Source organism: Stegostoma tigrinum, chromosome 39 (assembly GCF_030684315.1).
Source record: "Stegostoma tigrinum isolate sSteTig4 chromosome 39, sSteTig4.hap1, whole genome shotgun sequence".
NCBI lineage: Eukaryota > Metazoa > Chordata > Chondrichthyes > Orectolobiformes > Stegostomatidae > Stegostoma > Stegostoma tigrinum.
In genome coordinates, this window is record NC_081392.1 from 8,203,375 (window position 1) to 8,223,880 (window position 20,506).

General features: G+C 45.4%; 1 protein-coding gene across 1 annotated transcript in view; it reads left to right on the forward strand.

Annotated features, from left to right (window-relative positions):
* The window catches only part of LOC125447629 (thymus-specific serine protease), a 34,926-nt gene extending 24,173 nt beyond the window's left edge, over positions 1-10,753 (forward strand). The window contains exons 8-12 of the mRNA XM_048522202.2: positions 113-382; positions 1,094-1,235; positions 3,007-3,186; positions 9,290-9,435; positions 10,522-10,753. Coding sequence (XP_048378159.1) covers positions 113-382; positions 1,094-1,235; positions 3,007-3,186; positions 9,290-9,435; positions 10,522-10,578 — 795 coding nt within the window. The 3' untranslated portion in view covers positions 10,579-10,753. The remainder of the gene's footprint in view (positions 1-112; positions 383-1,093; positions 1,236-3,006; positions 3,187-9,289; positions 9,436-10,521) is intronic.
* Positions 10,754-20,506: the final 9,753 nt, after the last annotated feature.

The following is a 20,506-nucleotide window of genomic DNA, read 5'->3' on the forward strand; positions in this document are numbered from 1 at the left end:
CAGTGGGCCTGGAAGTGTGGCCTCACTGGTCAGGCTTCAGGTGGAGGTAGGGATTGAAGCCTAATTCTTGCTGTGTCACAATTGCTGCTTCTCTCACTCCCCGTTCTGGCAGTGCCGGTCTGCCGTGGCGAGGGCTTTCTCCCAGTTGGATGGGATCCTAGTGGGCAGCAACACCTCCCGGCTGGAGGTCGACTTCAAGTCGTGCCAGAAGCTGAACGGGAGTGATGACCGCGTGGAGTTTGCCAGCAACCTGGCCGATATCATCATGGGAATCGTCCAGTACAACAAGGAGGTGCCAGGCAGAGACATTGCCAAACTGTGCGGGATCATGACCAATCAGAAGCTGGGCTCTGTCTACCAGAGGTTGATGGTCATCAACAAGGTGAGGGAGTGAGGGGTTTGGGCATTGTGTGGGGGCAGGGCCGGCAGTTGGTCAAGTAGACAGAGGAAGTTGACTCCTCAGCATCTTGTACTAAGGATGGTTCTGCTCTTGTTCCTGTCTGCTTCATAATGTGTGGGGAAGCAGAACCACGAACTCCAGCCATTTCCCATTATTCTCACTTGAAGGGTAGAAATTTTTAGCTGGTTGGGGTTCCAAGTCTAATGTGTTTGTAGAATCCCAAAAGTGTGGGATCAGGCCGTTGAGCCCATCGAGTTCACGTTGACCCTCTGAAGAGCATCTCTCCCAGACCCACCCCCTACCCTATCCCTGTAACCTTACATTTCCTATGGCCAATCCACCTAACCTGCACATTTTGGACAGGGAAAGGAAACCCCCACAGACACAAGGAGAATGTGTGGAGTTTGCACAGACAGTTGCCCGAGGCTGGAACTGAATCCTGCTACCTGGCGCTGTGAGCTGCCGAGCTGCTTTTTTCACTTGGAAACTTAAGCTCACTTTTTAGACCTCAGCTTCAACTTTTTAACCCTCTGGGCTTCAGGGTCTGGGGCAAACTGACAATACAGGTCTGGCAACATCTTTGGAGAGAAAGCAAGTTAAGTCCAATATGGTTTGCTGAGGTGGGTGGGGGAGGTGTTGCTCCCGGGTTTTCTGTTACATCTTCCAGCTGGTGGTGACTTTACTGCTTTTCAGGACTACATGGAAAGCATGGAGCTGCGATGTGTGGACAACTCCTACCAGAACGCACTGGCCAACTTGAGGAGTACAGAGGTGAAACCGTACACTGTGGCAGAGCGTCAGTGGTACTACCAGACATGCACAGAGTTTGGTTACTGTGAGTTCAGAGCTGCGTTTTGTGGGCTTTTTTGACCAAAAGCCAATGGGGGAACGCTACACTAGATTAGTTGCCGGGATGGGGACTTGTATGGTGAGAGGCTGAAAAAGTTGGGTCTAAACTGGGGTGGCGCAGTGGTTAACACCGCTGCACCTCAGTGTCAGGGTCCTGGGTTCGTTTCCACCCTCAGGTGACTGTGTGGAGTTTGCACGTTCTCCCTGTGTCTGCGTGGGTTTCCTCCAGGTGCTCTGGTTTCTTCTCAGTCCAAAGATGTGCAGGGCAGGATGGATTGCCTGTAGTGTTCAGGGATGCGTAGATGGGATGGGTCTGGGTGGGACGTTCTGAGATTGTGTGGACTTGTTGGGCCGAAGGGCCTGTTCCCACACTATGTAGGAATTCTGATTCCTATAGATTCTAAACTCCCTGGAGCTGAGAACAAGAGGTGAATTTGTTGAAGCGTACCCGATTCTGAAGGCAGTCACTGCATTCCCAATGGTTTGGGATCTGAACTTTTTAGTGGGTTTGGTGGAAACAGGTGTGGAGTAAGGGGGCTGAACATTTATGACTGATAAGGAAATTCCTTTGCTTAGAGTTGTAATGTTTCAATCTGTGTACCTCTAAGGATTCTGAATACTCCCTCATTGAAGTTGTAATGGACATTTTCTCAGATGCCAAGGGTATAAGATAAAGGAGAGATCTGCTTCAGTCACGTTGAGGGATGTGCAGGCTGAAAAGTCTACTCCTAATTTCTCATGTTCTTGAAGCCTTTCTAACTGCCCCTCCTGCAGGGGGGAAAAGATTCAAAGGTCTCGCAGTTGCTTTCCACTCGGCGACCTTAGTTTCCTGTAAAGAGAACTGCAGCAGATACTGCATTAGAAAGCTCCCTCTGAGGGTACCTTCTGGGAACATCTGTAAATCCTGCAGAGGGGTGTGTCTGTGTCAGGGGTCAAGGAGAGGAAAGTTGAAGCTCTCCTGAATTCTACACTGGGACCTGAAGCCTGACCTCTGAATGTGTTTTACAGCCAATGAGGTACAGTCTTGTTGTTGTAGTGTAGGGAAACAAGCAACCAATTTACACACAGCAGGATCCTGCAAAAGCCATACAGTAATGACCAATGACTTTGGGCAAATCTGAGAAAACCTGCTCCTTTTTTGTTTGAAATAATTACTTACTTCCACCTGGAAAAGGCAAGCCTCTGTTTAAAGCCCATCAGAACAGCGAGCGGTGCCTCTAATTGTGCAACACTCCATTTGATGCTGTGTGCACAAGTGAATGTAGAATCATGGAATCCCTACAGTGTGGATGCAGGCCATTGAGTCCACACTGACCCTCCTGAAGATGCACTCACCTGGAGCCCTGCATTTCCCATACCTAACCCACCCAGCCTGCACATCATGGGTAATTTAGCATGGCCAATCTGTCCTGACCTCCATCTTTGGATTGTGGGAGGTAGCCAGAGCATCCCCACGCAGACACGGGGAGAATGTGCAAGCCCACATAGACAGTCGCCCAAGGGTGGAATCCAACCCAGGACCCTGACGCTGTGAAGCAGCAGTGCTAACCACTGAGCAACGGTGCTGCCCAAGTGTTGAAATGCCCAATGTGGAAGCTTTTTCTCTCCGAGCAGTGTGCATTATCCATGGTCCATGACGAACACTCTTGGAGGGGGAAGCTTGGGAAAGGTGGTGAATCGGACTGCTTCCACCCTCACCCCCCATCCAACATGAGACTCCTCTGCTTGGCTCAAGGACTCTCTCTTTGTCTCCCCAGACCAGACCTGCGAGGACAAGAGCTGCCCACTCTCCCGTTGGCTGACGTTGCAATTCCAAGTGGACATATGTGCCCAGGTGTTTGGTATTGACCCAGGCAGTGTTCAGGGGGCTGTTGATTTCACCAATGATTATTATGGAGCTGATCACCCAGCATCCAGTCGCATCATCTTTGTCAATGGTAAGGAGCCACAAGACCAGAAGGAAAGAATGGTTCTAATACAGGTAGGGGTCATGACCCTGTTTAAGGGAGGTCAGGGGTTAAACAGTTGGCATTCGTACAGGTAGGGCTAATGACGCCAAGGGGTGGAGATCTGGGTTTAAAGGATTTCTTAATTTATGGGATGAAGGTGTTGCAGGCTTGGCTACTAAGGGTGGTTGAGTCAACCACATTGCTGTGGGACTGGAGTCACATGTAGGCCAGACCAGGTAAGGATGGCAGTTTCCTTCCCTAAAGGACATTAGTGAACTAGATGGGTTTTTCCAGACAATCAGCAATGGCTGTGTGGTCATAATTAGACTTTTCAAATTCCAACATCTTCTGTAGCAGGATTTGTAGTGAGCAGAGATAATGGGAACTGCAGACGCTGAGAATCCAAGATAAGTGTGAAGCTAGATGAACACAGCAGGCCAAGCTGCATCTCAGGTTTCTGATGAAGGGTCTAGGCCTGGAACGTCAGCTTTTGTGCTCCTGAGATGCTGCTTGGCCTGCTGTGTTCATCCAGCTTCACACTTTATCTATAGCAGGATTCATATCTGGCTCCTGGAACATTTTATCTGGGTCACAAAAACAGAAATTGCTGGAAAAGCTGAACAGGTCAACAGCTAATAATGCAAGAACGCCATGTGGCCCCTCAAGCCTGCCCTGCCATTTAATAAGATCATGGCTGATCTTTTTGAGACTCAACTCCACTTACCCACCCACTCACCATAACCTTAATTCCTTTTCTGTTCAAAAATTTATCTAGCCTTGCCTTAAACATTCAGCGAGGTAGCTTCAACTGCTTCACTGGGCAGGGAATTCCACAGATTCACAATCCTTTGGGTAAAGAACTTCCTCCTGACCTCAGTCCTACATCTGTTTTCCCTTTATTTTGAGGCACTGCCCTCTAGTCCTAGTTTCACCTGCTAGCAGAAACAACCTCCCTGCCTCCACTTTTTATCTATGGCCTTCATAATCTTATGTTTCTATGAGATCTCCCCTCATTCTTCTGAATTCCAATGAGTATAATCCCAGTCTGAGTCTCTCCTGATAATCCAACCCCCTCAACTCTGGAATCAGCCGAGTGAATCTTCTCTGCACCCTCTCCGGTGCTAGTATATCCCTTCCTCGAGGAGACCAAAAGTACATACAGTACTCCAGGTGTGGCTTCACCAGGACCCAATACAGCTGCAGCATAGCCTCCTGTTTTTAAACGCCATCCCTCAAGCAATGGAAGACAAAATTCAATTTGCCTTTTTAATTACCTGCAATCCCACCTTCAGCAATTAATGCACAAGGACACCCAAGTCTCTCTGCACAGCAGCCTGCTGCAATTTTTTTACCATTTAAAACATAGTCCATTTGCTGTTATTCCTACCAGAATGGATGACCTCACACTTATCAACATTGTACTCCATCTGCCCGCTCACTTAGACTATCTGTATCCCTCTGCAGACTTTCAGTGTCTTCTGCACACTTTGCTCTACCACTCACCTTAGTGTCATCTGCAAATTTTGACATAACACACTTAGACCCCCAACTCCAAATCATCTGTGTAAATTGTAAACAATTGAGGTCCCAACACTGATCCCTGAGGCACACCACTAGCCACTGCCAACCAGAAAAACGCCCATTTGCCCCTACTGTCTGCTTTCTACTGGTCAACCAATCCTCTATCCATGCCAATACACTACATTATCTTCTGTAGCAGCCTTTGGTGTGGCACCTTGTCAAATGACTTCTGGAAATCCAGATACACCACATCCACAGGTTCCCCATTGTCCACCATGCAAGTAATGTCCTTAAAGAATTCCACCTAATTAGTTAAACGTGACCTACCCTTCGTGAACCCATGCTGGGTATTCCCAATGGGACAATTTATATCCAGATGTCTTGCTATTTCTTCCTTTAATATGTTGGGTTGAGTGACCTTTCCTTTCAGAATATTTACCTGGGATCCTGAACTAACAGTCTAATAGTACCACTGAGCTGCCATCATCACCACACCCCACCCTAACACCCCCCTCAACATCAGATGGAACAATGACCAAAGTCCCCCTTCAAATTTTTGTTTTCATGTGCACAGTTGGTTTAGAATGTGGTGTCCTCAGACTTTGACACCCAGTTTTCTTGAAGATGGTCACTTTGAGTAGCCTTGCACCATTTACAGGAAACCTTGACCCCTGTCCATTCCCTTCTGGAACTGTGGTTCTGTAAAAATTTGGGCAAATTAAAATGGATTTTACAGCAGGTATAAATGGCTGTAACAAGGAACATTATTCTATGTAAACTATTCTCATCACAATGTTCCTGACCGATCAGTCTGGTTTGAATTTAAACAAAAGCTGGGGGTGGGACGGGGGGGGGGCGTGGAAATGGTGCCAGACCAGAGTCAAGAACTAAGTACAAGGGTAATGTATACCGGCCTCGTTACTTTGCCTGGTGAGATGATCTAGAAACCCAGAATAATGCTCTGGATTTGAACTAGTGTATCCTGCACTATCTCAGCTGTGTTTTTTACAAAGATTATTGGTTCATGGGATGTGAACATCACTGACCCCAGGCAGCATTTATTGCCCGTCCTTAATTGTCCAGAGGATAGTGAAGACTCAACCATGTTGCAGTGGGTCTAGAGTCACATGTAGGCCAGGTTAGGATGGTAGCTTCCTTCCCTAAAGGACACTGGTGAACCAGATGTGCTTTCTGACAATCGACATATAATCATGATTAGGCTTGTAATTACAGGTTTTATACTTCTCTCCATCTGCCTTGGTGGGATTTGAATCCAAGGAACATTATCTGGTTTAATGGTTCAACAATAATACTACTAAACAAATCACTTCCACAGGTTCTAGTCCCTCCAAGGGAAAGATCTTTCTGACGCTAACCCCATTAACTCAAAGGGGCAGTAGACAGCTATGACACATGAGATTGTCACCTTAAAATCTCTCTCACCATCCTAACATAGGCATGTCAATGTATCAAAATCCCAGTATCTGAGCCTCTTGCCTTTTCCCACTGATTTTTTTGGTTAAAGGTTGGTTTGCATGTTCAGAATGCCTACAGGCAGGAATAAATCCTGACCCTGCCAGCAATGCTCACACTCCAAGAATGAAAATACTGAAGGAATATTGAAGATCTGAATTCCAATCCTGGTATATTGCTGACACCATGTGGCTAAAGTGTGCAATATTTGGGGGAGGAAAATGCTGCCTCCTCACTTGAGCATGTGCCTCAGAAGCTGCTATGGTCTGAATTTTTGTGAACTTGACTGACAAAGCCTGATACATGGATGGCAGAACACAGGAAGGGGAAGTTAGCAAGGCTGGTGTTGGGAAGAATTTAAAAAGCTCCATGTAGAAAATTGATGCAGGAAGAGATCATCTAGCCCACGTTGATTTTTGCCCTCCACGGGGAAGTGGTTCTAGCCATATGTATCTGTCCTATTCCCATATTTCTACAGCTGACAGCACTTTAATATTGAATGTTGTTAGTTTCCAAGGCCCTAAACTGTGGAATTCCTGTCCTAAATCGCTCTACGCTCCCTCTTGAGGTTGCTCCCTTCTGTAACTCATTGTTTGTCTGATTCCACTCTTGTGAATGTCAGTCTGTACATTCTTTGCTTTTACAAAGGCAGTACATTTTTGTGGAAAAAGTGTATGCTTAACACAAACTGTCGTTGAGATCGGGAGAAACTTCTTCACTCGGTCAGTTAGAATGTGGAACTTGTTACAACCAGGTTGGCACAGATATATATGAAGATAAAGGGACTGGAAGGTTATGCGGATTGTAAACCGAGTTGACAGGCTAGAATTCCTGCAGCAAATAACTAACCTGCTGTCTCCCCACAATCTGATTCTGATAGAATCCACCCCACTTGCCTGGATGAGTGCAGCTCCAACAATACCCTTGACACTATCTGGGACCAAGCACCTTGCTTGATTTACACAACACCCACAACCACTGAATGCACGGCGACAGCAGTATGCATCATCTAAAAGATGCATTGCAGCAACTGGTCAAGTCTCCTTTTGGCAGCTGTTTCTAAATCTGTACCACCTAGAAGGACAAAGCAGCAGATGAATGGGAACACTAGCATCTGAATTTCCTTCCAAGTCACTTCCCAACTCCACTGTCAAAATTCTGGAACTACTCCCTAACAGCATTTGGGTGTAGCTACCAGATTTGTGGACTGCAGCAGTTCAAGAAGGCAGCTCACCACCATCTCCAAGGTAATTGGAGGCAAGCAGTAAATGCTACTGTACCAATAATGCCCACATGCCAAGAATGAATTGAAATAAAAGATTCATCAAGTGAAGCAGATGTGGGCTATCTCTGATCTGCATTTCTCTGTAATTGACTGGAAATGGAATGGTCTTTTTTCTGCAATTTCTGTCTCCATCACTAACTCTGCGAATATTTTGATCTTCAACTTGCCATCGCTCAGTCTTGCAATCCCTTGGTTGCTGAAAAGCAGTTTCCTCCCTCTAAACTGTCCCATTGTTTCAACATGTATGCATACTTTGTATCGAAGCACTTCAGCCTGCCCTTGTCACTATCCTGAACTGTCTCATTCCCACTTTCTGGCTCTGATTTTTGCCCAGAGTGGGGAATTGATGTAAACCTGCTCTCAGGTTTTTAAATATGTTCCTGGGTGGAATTCTGTGTATTGGGTTTGGCTCAATGGGAACCTCTCTGACAAGAATCATAAGGTTCTGCTCTTAGGCTCCATTCTGGAGACTAGAGCACAAAACCTAGGTGGAGACTCGTGTACAATACTGATGGAGGTGCCATGAAATCAAAGTCCTGTCTCTTCTCACTGGGTGTGGAAGATTCCATGGTCCTGTCCTGAGAAGAAACAGGACATGCATGCACAAGATGTTTTTCGTTGTCTGAGAGCAGGCTGTGCAGGTTGAGTTGCTTCCTAACATCTTTGTCCTGAATGAGCTCCTCATTGAGGTCTCAAGTACATGTACCTGCTGATCTGAGAAAACCTGATTAGAAAAACATGTTTCATCTGATCTGATGAACTGATCTGAGTCTCAGCACAGAAACAGACCCTTTGGTCTAACCATAAGTACAAACTAAACTAGTCCCCCCTGCCTGCACTTGTCCCATATCCCTTCAAACTACTTCATGTACTTATCCAAATGCCTTTTTAAACATTAGAACTGTATTGGCATCTACTACTCCTCTGGCAGTTCATTCCAAACACTAATCACTGTTTCTTAAAAACAAAAGAAAAGTTGCCCCTTGTCCTTTTCTTAAATCTTTTCTCCTCTCTTTTTTTAATTTAAAAAATATAAATGGCCCCCATGAACTTGCTCCACCCTAGGGAAAAGGCTGTTGTCACTTTCTTTATCTATGCCCCTCATGGCTTTATAAACCCCAAAGTCTCCCCTAAACCACCACTTTGCTCCAGTTGAAAATGTCCCAGCCTACTTTTATATTGCAAACCCTTCATTCCTGGTAAATCTCTTCTGAATCCTCTCCCTTATTTGTCTTATCCATCCTGCTTTACTCAGGAGCTCTTTAGTGTCTCCACATCTGAGATTAACAAACCTGATGTTGCCTGGGATCCCCATGCTTTTTTTTTGTGGACCAGACCAGGTAAGGACAGCAGATTTCCCTCCCTAAAGGATTCTTTGAACTAGATAGGTTTTTATAACATGCAGTAGTTTCGTGGTCAGCATTACTGAGGCTAGGTTTCACTTCCAGATTTATGGAAATTAAATGCTACCAGCAACTGTGATGGGATTTGAATCTGTCTCCAGATCCTTAATCAGTCAATGGATTGCTAGTTCACAATGCCATTGAGGTTCAGTTTCACTGTGGGTAGTACATTCACTGGCATAGGGAGGGAGGTGTCTCATGGGTGTTTGCTGTCTTGTGGGTGTTCACTGTCTTCATCTTGCACATTGTCCCTTTCCCATCATCTCTCTCTGTGCTATTTTTCTGCAAGATTTCTTGAATGTTTACAGTGCTGGGTTGGCAGGCATGGGACAGGTATGGAGTATTGACTGTACCCAACTGCATTGCTGGATTTGTTCCATTGTTGATGGTTTCTGACCTCTTTCTGAAGGTGACATTGATCCATGGCATTCACTCAGTGTGCTGAAGAACCAGTCGCATTCTGAAGTGGCCTTGATCATTAATGGTACCGCACATTGTGCAAACATGCTTCCTACGGAGCAGGAGGACTCACCATCTCTCCGACAAGCCAGACAGGTGAGAGACAGCTCAAGGAACTGAGGCTGGAGGTCTTGGTTCAGAAAGAAGCTTTGTACAGTGTGCAATGCAGATTTAAACTCTAGCGTAACTGGAGATTCTCCGCAATTTCTACAATGGCTGTAAAATGAGGTTGTTGACTTGCTCGTCAAGCTGGCTTGTTCCCATTTGGACGTCACAAGCCACCTCAGCGAGCAAGTCAACCACCACACCCACAACCCAGGCTACAGATCTTTACTAAAACTTTGGCTGTAAAGTCTGAGTTCTTAACACTGAAGATAGTCAATGGACAGGTGTCATGTACACTCCCCTCAGTGCAAATAATTTAACCCCGTCCCCACAGATTCAAGGATACGATTCCTGCTTATGAGGTTAGATACCTTAGCTGCAGCACACAGCTCTGACAACAGAGAGACCCTCTAGAATGGGCCAGACTATGGGAATTCACAAGCAGAACAAGATGCCTTTCTGTGGCTACCCTGAAGCTCTGTAGAGGGACTATTACCTCACTTTTTACTCTGTATTTAACCCCAAACTGTGCCTCTTCTGGATTTGGTAATTAGTACAGAATAAACTTTACTGTGTAACCTCATGCTATCCCTGGCACAAGAATGTACAGTGTGCAATGCATCTTCTGGCAGATTTAAACATGAGTGTCACTGGAGATTCCCTGCAATTTCTACAATGGCTGTAAAGGGGATGGTGTCGAAGGCTTTACTCTGTATCTAACATTGTGGAGTGTTTGGAAACGATACTGAGAGACACTTTAATTTCTGTTTACTCTCTGTTTAAGAGTTGAGGGTGCTTTACTCGGTATGTAACACCATGCTGTCTCTGTGCTGGGAATGTTTAATGGGGACTGTGTAGAGAAAGCTTTCCTCTGTATCTGATCCTGTGCTTTCCCTGGTCTGGGAGTGTTTTGGGGAAATTGCCCAAACTCCCAACTCCAAATAAAATAGCTCCTTTTTGGCAATAGGAAACAATCTCGAGACACCTTGTGTGGTTTTTGATGCTTGAACTAATCACTCTCTCCACATTGGAAGTGAAATATTGAAGGAGTTTAATGCTATTCTGTTTTTTGTTTAGAAAATTGATAATCAGATTGGAGCATGGTTGGCTGAGGAACATCTGTCTTCATGGTAACAGTGATCTAAAACTCCAACCCCAGGAAGAGTGTACCTCTTGCTCAGTGACTGGTTGTACAGTGTAATTCCAATTTTTATTTAAATTTTTTTTTTGGGAAAGCTTTTGCACACTAACCTGCCCCAGTCACTGGGAATTTTTTTTTTCAGGAATCTGTTCTTCTCTTCTCCACCCCCACCCCCCCCCCCCTCTATTTTCAGTGCCTGATGTAGAAAGGATGCAGGAGGAAATGGATAATGTCCTAACTAAGTCTTGGGATTTACAATTTTCATGTTTTTATTGTATGTCTGTGTTCCCTGAGGCAAGTGTGCCTTTCCCCAGCCTCCAACATGAGCTGCTGCAAACCCTGGATTGGAGGTGTTCCTCAGCATACTGCCACTTTGGCCCTTGCTGAGGTAGAGACCAACCTTAGTCTGTCTTGGCAGTGTATGACCAGCCCTTGCCACCCTGATAAATGGAACCACTGATCCTTGAGGTAAACCTTGATCAGTCCTGCACCTATACCACCCTCTGGATCAAGGGTAGCTTTAAAATGTGGGGGGAGGATGTCTTCTGGGTTAGATTCCCCTTGGGTTCCTTCCTCCTTGAGGGTTAGATTCGAGGTTGCTGGTACTGAAGTCGTCATTTTCACTTCTAACTGTGGGATGATGCTGAAGGTTCCAACCTTTCCCTAGGTGACTGAGTACAAGCCCTCTTAGTCCGGAAGGTGCCCTTGCTGCACAGTACATCTTGCTGCTATCCTTCTTCAGAATGGCTGGTCTTATGCTGGCACCGTGTGCCTCTTCCATCAGTTCAGACTTGGTGTTTAGAGAAACAATGGCCCCTATCCACAGCAGACAAAGCTGCTGACGCCTCCTCTTCTCTCTTCTCTCCCCCCCCCCCCCCCCCCCCCCCCCCCCCCAAACTTCATTGTCTGCAGAGTGGCGTAAATCTAAGCTGTAGACAACAGGCCACTTTCAAAAAGAAATCTATCAGGTGACAATTGTTCGACTACAGATCCTTCTACAGGAATACTCCATTGACCCCCATATGTTAACTTGTAACTAATTGTGAAGCATAAATCTTCTGATTTAAGCCTGAAGATGTGATCAGACCTGAGATTCAACTTTTAAAAGTGCTTTAAATTTTTGAAGATTCAATTTTTATACTGTAATCCACCTGCAGGTTGTTGTAATTTTAATTGTTTTAAAATGTGATCAAATTAAAGTATCTGAAATCTTGGTGTAACATTCTTTTTTCATTCTGCAAATGCCTGGAGTTGAGTGATGGCTATCTCAGTTGCTGAGTTTAAGGTGATTAGTCTATTGCCCTTTTTGTAAAGGGGACTCTTGTTGGCAACAAAGTTTGTCTTTGCGAGGGGTTTGTCTGAGGGCCTGAAGTGGAAGTTGGCTGCGCAGAGGCACTGGGCTTATCCTGATCCTGTTTAGCAAGAAGAACTGTGACTGCAGTAGTTCAAAGCCTACCATTTGTCAAATAGGAATTTGCTCCAAGGAACTTTAGAGAAGGAACCTGTTTGCTCCTTGGAGGATATCATGATGGAACACAGGCAGTGGGTGGGTTGAACAGTGTGACGAGGACAAATGGGTCCAGGTTTTTCCTGGATTGAGGAAGGATGCCATTATATTGTGAGCAGTTCAAAGGAAGTTCATTAGATTTGTTAATTCATTTAACATTAGATGTGGGATTTGTTCTGAAAGGTCATGTTATGACTCTCTCTAGGATATTGGTTAGACCACTTTTGGAATACTGCATCCAATTCTGGTCTCCCTGATTATAGGAAAGACATTCTGAAAATTGAAAGGAGTCAGAAAAGACTTATAAGGATGTTGCCAGGGTTAGAGATACAGAGAAAGCCCCAGCTTATTTGGCCTATTTTTCTCTGGACCATCAGAGGCTGAGGGGTGACCTTTTTATAGAAGTCTACAAAATCAGGAGAGGTGTGGATAGGGTGACTAGCCAAGGTCTTTTTCCCAGGTTAGGGGAGCCAAAAACTAGGGTGCACAGGTTTAAGGTGAGAGGGGAAAGATTTTAAAAAGGGATCTGAGGGGCAACTTCATGCAGAGAGTGGAGCGTGTGTAATGAGCTGCCAGAAGCAGGTACAATTACAACATTTAAAAAGCATCTGGATTTCTACGTGAATAAGAAGGGTTTAGAGGGATGTGGGCCAAATGCTGCCAAATGGGAGTAGATTTATCTCGGATATTTGGTCAACATGGACAAGTTGGACTGAAGGGTCTGTTTCCATGTTGTATGACTTTAGTTTACTGAGTTTAGTAGAATTCAGAGAGCTAATAAAAGCCAAAGGGGTTTAACAAAATAGATGTAGAAAGAATGTTTTTTGTCTAGAGACAAATTGTGCAGCTGGATGAACACAGCAGGCCAAGCAGCATCTTAAGAGCACAAAAGCTGATGTTTCAGGCCTAGACGGGTAACGCTTTGTTGTCTTGGATTCTCCAGCATCCGCCGTTCCCATTATCTCTGGAATGAGAGATCATAGGTTTAGAATAAAGGGTGGCAAATTTAACAGATGAGCAATTACTTCTCTCAAAGGGTTGTGAATCTGGAATTTACTATCCCAGGGTGTGGCAGATGTTGGGATGTTAAGTAATTGTGAAGAGAGGGAGATTTTTTTTAAATGGGTGAAGGGCTATGCTGAGGAGACAAAGGTGGAACTCTAGCCAAGATGAGATCAGCCAAGATCATATCAAATGGTGGAGCAGGCTCAAAGAGCTTAGAGTAACTGGCTATTCAGCCCACTGTTCATTGGTCAGTCCATGTAGACAAGGATAATAACCTACTGATGTTGAGTGGCTTTTAAGATGCCCATTGTCACATTTAAATAAATATCAGGTTGTGTTTTTTATTCAATTCATGAGTTTAAATTATGCTGGTTGAGATTTATTGCACTACACTAATTGCCCTCAAGGTGGTGGTAGTGAGCTGTAGCCTGGACCCAGTGCAGTCCATTGGTGTATGTATACCCACAAATGTGTTCCAGGGTTTTGACCCAGTGATGTTCACGGGATGGTGGCTTGGAGGGGATCTGAGGTGGTGGTGGCATTCCCATCTATCTGCTGCTGTTGTCTTTCTAGACAGAAATGGCTGTGGTGCTGTCTAAAGAGTGATGGTGAATCTCCAAAGCATTGCATATGCTGTCAAAGATCCTATTGTCCATGTGGTCTGTTAAAACAAGGCCTGATCTGTCTACTTAGCTGGTTGTAAGAGATCCTGTGGATCTTTTAAAAGATCCATTTTCTGAAGCAGGGTCTAGGCCTGAATCGTCAGCCTTCCTGCTCCTCTGATGCTGCTTGGCCTGCTGTGTTCATCCAGCTGTACATCTTGTTATTCTCAGATTCTCCAGCATCTGCAGTTCCTACTGTCTCTTTATCAGGTCCATAATCATTCTTGATGATGGGGCTTCCTTTCTGCTGATTTCTGACATCACAACAGAGCAAGTACAGTTCCTTGCTATCAGAATTTACTTGAGCTAATCTTTTTGCTATGGAAGGAGGCTATTAAGCTTCTTCTAGCTTGTTAAACCATCAGACACAAGTGCAGGGGTATTACTGTTGGACTTGGAATCCAGAGACCCGTGAGATATTCTTGTGAGACTACCTTGCGTTGTGTGGAATTATGACCAAGCTATGTGGGTTAGATCTAGCACCTCCAAAACCAAGCATCTGTGAAGTGCTGTGGGTCATCAGCAGCAACAGAATTGTACTCAAACGCAGTCTGTTTTTGTTCCAGACTACAAAGTTGCTGGAAAAGCTCAGCAGGTCTGACAGCATCTGTGGAGAAGAGAAGAGTTAACATTAGTGACATTTAAGCGACTGCTGGACACGCATATAGACAGCAGTGAATTGAGGGGAATGGAGGTTAGGTTATTTTATTTTTAGATTAGGATTATTCCACAGCACAACATTTTGGGCCAAAGGGCCTGTACTTTTCTATGTTTAATTTTGGGTCTAGTGACCCTTCTTCACAACAAACAGTCTATAGTCTTTTGGTCTGGCATTTCCTCCACTTGACCAGTACTATCGAGCCAGAGGATCAACTCTCTTTCAATAAAGAGTCTAGGAGGTATACCACACGTGAGCTGTTGACTTGGCAAAGCCATACAGCAGGATTACTTCCATGCCAACTACCATAAGCAGCAAGTGATCTCACCCAGTTATTTCATAATAAACAATCCAATCTAAGCTCTGCTGTCATGCCCCATCTAGTCATGAATGGTGGTGGACAATTAACTCTCTGGAGAAAGATGCACCCCACAACACTCCACTTAACCTGAAAAGCAAGACAAATCCAACCCAGGGCCATTCAGCTCCTGACCTCATTACAGCCTTGGTTCAAACATGGACAAGTGAGCTGAATGCCTGAAATGATGTAAGAATGATTGCTCCTTTACATCAAAGCAGCATTTGACCAAATGTGGTATCAGAGAACTCAAACAATACTGGAGTCAATGGTAATCTGGAGGAAAATCCCTCCTGGGTTAGAGTTGTAGCTGGCAGAATGGAAGATTGTTCTGGTGATGTGAGGTCAGTCATCTCATCTCCAGGACATCTCTGCAGTAGTTTCTCAGGGGTGGCCTTGGTCCAACCATCTTCAGTTGCTTCATCAAGGATCTCCCCTCCACAACATCAGAAATGGGCCCCTGCTCTCTGATATATAATGAACTAGGTCAGTGGGCCAGAGGACTGTCTGAAGATATGAAATAGGAGCAGAAGCAGACCATTCAGCTTCTTGAACCTGCTCCACCATTCAATAAGATCATGGCTGAACTGCTTGTTTCATATTCCAAGTTCCACATTCCCTTTCTACCCCAATAACCATAGGTTTTTTTTAAGTAGAAAAATCAATCCACGTTGTTTTAAGATTAATCAATTAACCAACTTCATCATCTTCTGAGGCAGAGTTTCAAAGTCACACAACCTTCTGAGAGGGAAAAAAAATCTCCTTATCTCTGCCTGTACGGGCAGCCCCTAATTATAAAATGGTGCCCCTTATTCCATGTCCTCTTTGTCAAGACCATTCAGGACCTTGTACATTTGAATCAAATCATCTCTCACAATTCTAATCACCAGTGGAAACAAATCCAGCCTGTCCAACTTATAAGACAACCAAGATAACAAAGTGTGGAGCTGGATGAACACAGCAGGACAAGCAGCATCGCAGGAGCACAAAGGCTGACGTTTCGGGCCTAGACCCTTCATAAGACAACCTGTTCAGTCCAGGTATCAATCTGATAAATTTGCTCTGAACAGTCTCCAAAGCACCTGCACCCTTTCTTTAATAGGGAGACCAAAACCCCACACACTATTTGAGATGTGATCCCACTAATGCTCTATATAACTGAAACATAACATCCTAAATTTTATCTATAATTGATCTTCTTTTAAAAAATAAGCACAGATTTCCATTACCCTTCTTGACTATATGCTGTGCCTGCATATTAGCTTTTTATGACTCATGCTCCAGGACGCCTGAACCTTTCCTCACCTCTGAATTCAGTTGTTGTCAGTTTGGAAATGCTCTGCTTTTTTTATTCTTCTCACAGCTGTCAACTACATCATAATTTACCACATTATATTCGATCTGCTTTTTGTTGCCTACACACTCAACGTCATGACGTTTTCACCCTATACTTTCCTACTTATCTTAATATTGTCTGCAAGTTTACCCAGCATGCCTTCGCATCCTTATCAAAGTCATTGATATAAATTGGAAAACGTTGAGGCCCCACTTGTCACATCTTGTTAATCAAAGACCAGTTTACAAAAACTCTCTGTTTATTGCCAGTCAGCCAATCTTCCATCCAGACTAATACATTAGCCCTACATCATGAACTTTTATTTTCTGCAATAAGCTTTGATGTGGTTCCTTTTAAAATGCTTTTTGCAAATCCAAGTGTAGAACATATACAGGCTCTCTTTTATCAACAGCATGTTACTCCTTCAAAGCACTGCAGCAGACTGGTTAAACATAAATTTTCCTTTGACAAGACCATACTGACTGTTCCTAACCACCTTGACATTTTTTTTAAAACTATACAACTAAAATCTCTTTGATGCAACTTTGAAATGATAATCTGTATGATGATTGATTCTAATACCTTGTCCGTGACAGACATCAGGCTATCTTGCCTACAGGTTCCTGCCTCCCTCCATCCTTGAATAGATGAGTTATATTTGCTGTGGTCTGACGGAAACTTTGCTGAATCCAGGGAATTTTGGAAAATCAATTCCAATGCATTTACTACCTCTATATCACCTCGGCCAGTGCAGTATTACCTTAATTCCGCATCAGAATAGCACCATCTGTTTTTGTTCTTAAGGACTTGCTCAAGGAACTTCTGTCATTCAGAGATGAGCATGTCATTAACTCTGCACTTCAGTCACAGCAGATCTGTATCCTAACACAATCTACCAGTTTTGGATCTAGATTGCTTCCTGTCCCAGGCAAGAAAATCTTCTATACTCAAGTGAATACAAGCCTTCTTTAAGAACTTGGGATGATGTCAGTATGGATCCAGAGACTTCAGATAATGGGAACTGCAGATGCTGGAGAATCCAAGATAACAAAGTGTGAAGCTGGATGAACACAGCAGGCCAAGCAGCATCTCAGGAGCACAAAAGCTGACGTTTTGGGCCTAGACCCTTCATCAGAGAGGGGGATGGGGAGAGGGTTCTGAAATAAATAGGGAGAGAGGGGGAGGCGGACCGAAGATGGAGAGAGGAGAAGATAGGTGGAGAGGAGAGTATAGGTGGGGAGGGGATAGGTCAGTCCGGGGAGGATGGACAGGTCAAGGAGGCGGGATGAGGTTAGTAGGTGGGAAATGGAGGTGCGGCTCGAGGTGGGAGGAGGGGATGAACAGGTTAGGGAGGCAGGGACGAGCTGGGCTGGTTTAGTGATGCAGTGGGGGGGGGGGGGGGACGAGCTGAGCTGGTTTTGGGATGCAGTGGGGGAAGGGGAGATTTTGAAGAGTGTGAAGTCCACATTGATACCATTGGGCCACAGGGTTCCCAAGCGGAATATGAAAGTTGCTTTTCCTGCAACCTTTGGGTGGCATCATTGTGGCACTGCAGGAGGCCCAGGATGGACATGTCATCTAAGGAATGGGAGCAGGAGTTAAAATAGTTCGCGACTGGGAGGTGCAGTTGTTTATTGTGAACTGAGCGGAGGTGTTCTGCAAAGCGGTCCCCAAGCCTCCGCTTGGTTTCCCCGATGTTGAGGAAGCCACAACGGGTACAGTGGATGCAGTGTACCACATTGGCAGACGTACAGGTGAACATCTGCTTGATATGGAAAGTCATCTTGGGGCCTGGGATGGGGGTGAGGGAGGAGGTGTGGGGGCAAGTGTAGCACTTCCTGCGGTTGCAGGGTAAGCTGCCGCGTGTGGTGGGGTTGGAGGGGAATGTGGAGTGGACAAGGGAGTCACGGAGAGAGTGGTCTCTCCGGAAGGCAGACAAGCGTGGGGATGGAAAAATGTCTTGGGTGGTGGGGTGGGATTGTAGATGGCGGAAGTGTCGGAGGATGATGCGTTGTATCCGGAGGTTGGTGGGGCAGCATGTGAGGACGAGGGGGATTCTCTTTTGGTGGTTATTGTGGGGGCGGGATGTGAGGGATGTGTTGTGGGAAATCGGGAGACACAGTCGAGGGCGTTCTCGACCACTGCGGGGGAGAAGTTGCGGTCCTTAAAGAACGCAGACATCTGGGATGTGTGGGAGTGGAACGCCTCATCCTGGGAGCAGATGTGGCGGAGGCAAAGGAATTGGGAATAGGGGATGGAATTTTTGCAGGAGGGTGGGTGGGAGGAGGTGTATTCTACGTAGCTGTGGGAGTCGGTGGGCTTGAAATGGACATCAGTTTCTAGCTGGTTGCCTGAGGTGGAGACAGAGAGGTCCAGGAAGGTGAGGGATGTGTTGGAGATGGCCCAGGTGAACTTGAGGTTGGGGTGGAAGGTGTTGGTGAACTGGATGATCTGTTCAAGCTCCACTTGGGAGCAAGAGGCGATGCCGATACAGTCATCAATGTAACGGAGGAAGAGGTGTGGTTTGGGGCCTGTGTAGGTACAGAAGAGGGACTGTTCCACGTAACCTACAAAGAGGCAGGCATAGCCTGGGCCCATGTGGGTACGCATGGCCACCCCCTTTGTCTGTAGGAAGTAGGAGGAATCGAAAGAAAAGTTGTTGAGGATGAAGACGAGTTCGGCTAGGCGGATGAGGGTGTCGGTGCAGGGGGACTGGTCGGGCACACGGGACAGGAAGAAGCAGAGGGCCTTGAGGCCATCTGCATGAGGAATGCAGGCGTATAGGGACTGGATGTCCATGGTGAAAATGCCCCCACACCTCAAAATCTCCCCTTCCCCCACTGCTTCCCAAAATCAGCCCAGCTCGTCCCCACCTCCCTAACTTGTTCTTCCTCTCACCTATCCCCTCCTCCCACCTCAAGCCGCACCTCCATTTCCCACCTACTAACCTCATCCTGCCTCCTTGACCTGTCCGTCCTCCCTGGACTGACCTATCCCCTCCCCACCTATACTCTCCTCTCCACCTATCTTCTCTTCTATCCATCTTTCGGTCCGCCTCCCCCCTCTCCCTATTTATTTCAGAACCCTCTTCCCATCCCCCTCTCTGATGAAGGATCTAGGCCCGAAACATCAGCTTTTGTGCTCCTGAGATGCTGCTTGGCCTGCTGTGTTCATCCAGCTTCACACTTTGTTATCTTGGATCCAGAGACTTGTCAGCTCACAACTTCCTAAGTTTGTTCAGTACCACTTCCATTCTTCATAGAATCCCTACAGTGTGGAAACAGGCCCATCAGACCAACAAGTCCACATTGACCCTCAGAGCATCCCACTCAGACCCATCCCCCTAATCTACACATCTCTGAACACTACAACTTAGCATGGCCAATCCACCTAACCTGCACATCTTTGCACTATGTGAGGAAACCAGAGCACCTGATGAAAACCCAGAGAGACCCAGGGAGAATGTGCAAACTCCACACAGACAGTCGCCCGATGGTGAAACCAAACCCAGGTCCCTGATTGCTGTGAGGCAGCAGTGCTAACCTCTGAGCCACCGTACTGAATGTAATTTTGCTCATTTCCTCTTTCCTTTCCACTTCTTGTTTTATAGCTGTTACTAAAATGTTTTTATATCATCTATAGGGAAGATAAAAGCAAAATATTTGTTTATTTCATTTCAGACTTATTGTTTTCAAAAAAAACTTCATTGAAGTAACCACCACCCATATACTACTATTTTGAAATCCAAACTCTCAAAATATCTTATAAAGACTGATTTTTTTTGCTACATTTTGATTGAGAATTAAAATGGGAAAAGGATTATTTTGAAAAGTAATGATTCCTTTTTTAGAAGCACTCAACCTAACACTCATGACTGCCTTTCAGGTAGTAGTGTCAAAGAGTTGTACAGTAGGAACAGACCCTTCGAGCCAACCTGTCCATGCCAACCAGATATCCTAAATTAATCTGGCTCCATCTGCCAGCATTTGGACCGTATCCATCCAAACCCTTCCTATTCATGTACCCATACAGATCCCTTTTAAATGTGGTAATTGTACTAGCCTTCACCACTTGCTCTGGCAGCTTATTCCATACATGCACCACCCAATGTGTGAAAAAATTGCCCCTTAGTTCCCTTTTTTTTAGTACCATTTCTGTGTTGGTGGTGATTATTTTACGTTCTTCTCTCCCCTTCAAACCTTGATTTTCAAGCATCTTGGGCAAGCATTCTCAGTCTTCTAAAGTGAAGACTGACATCTTTTGACCTATGACTGTACATTGCAATTTTCCACACTACTCCTTCCAATTTGACACAATCCTTACCAATAAATAAATTGTGATCTTGCCCCCCCTCTTTTCTGCACATATTTGAAGAACTAACTACAGCTGGACTGT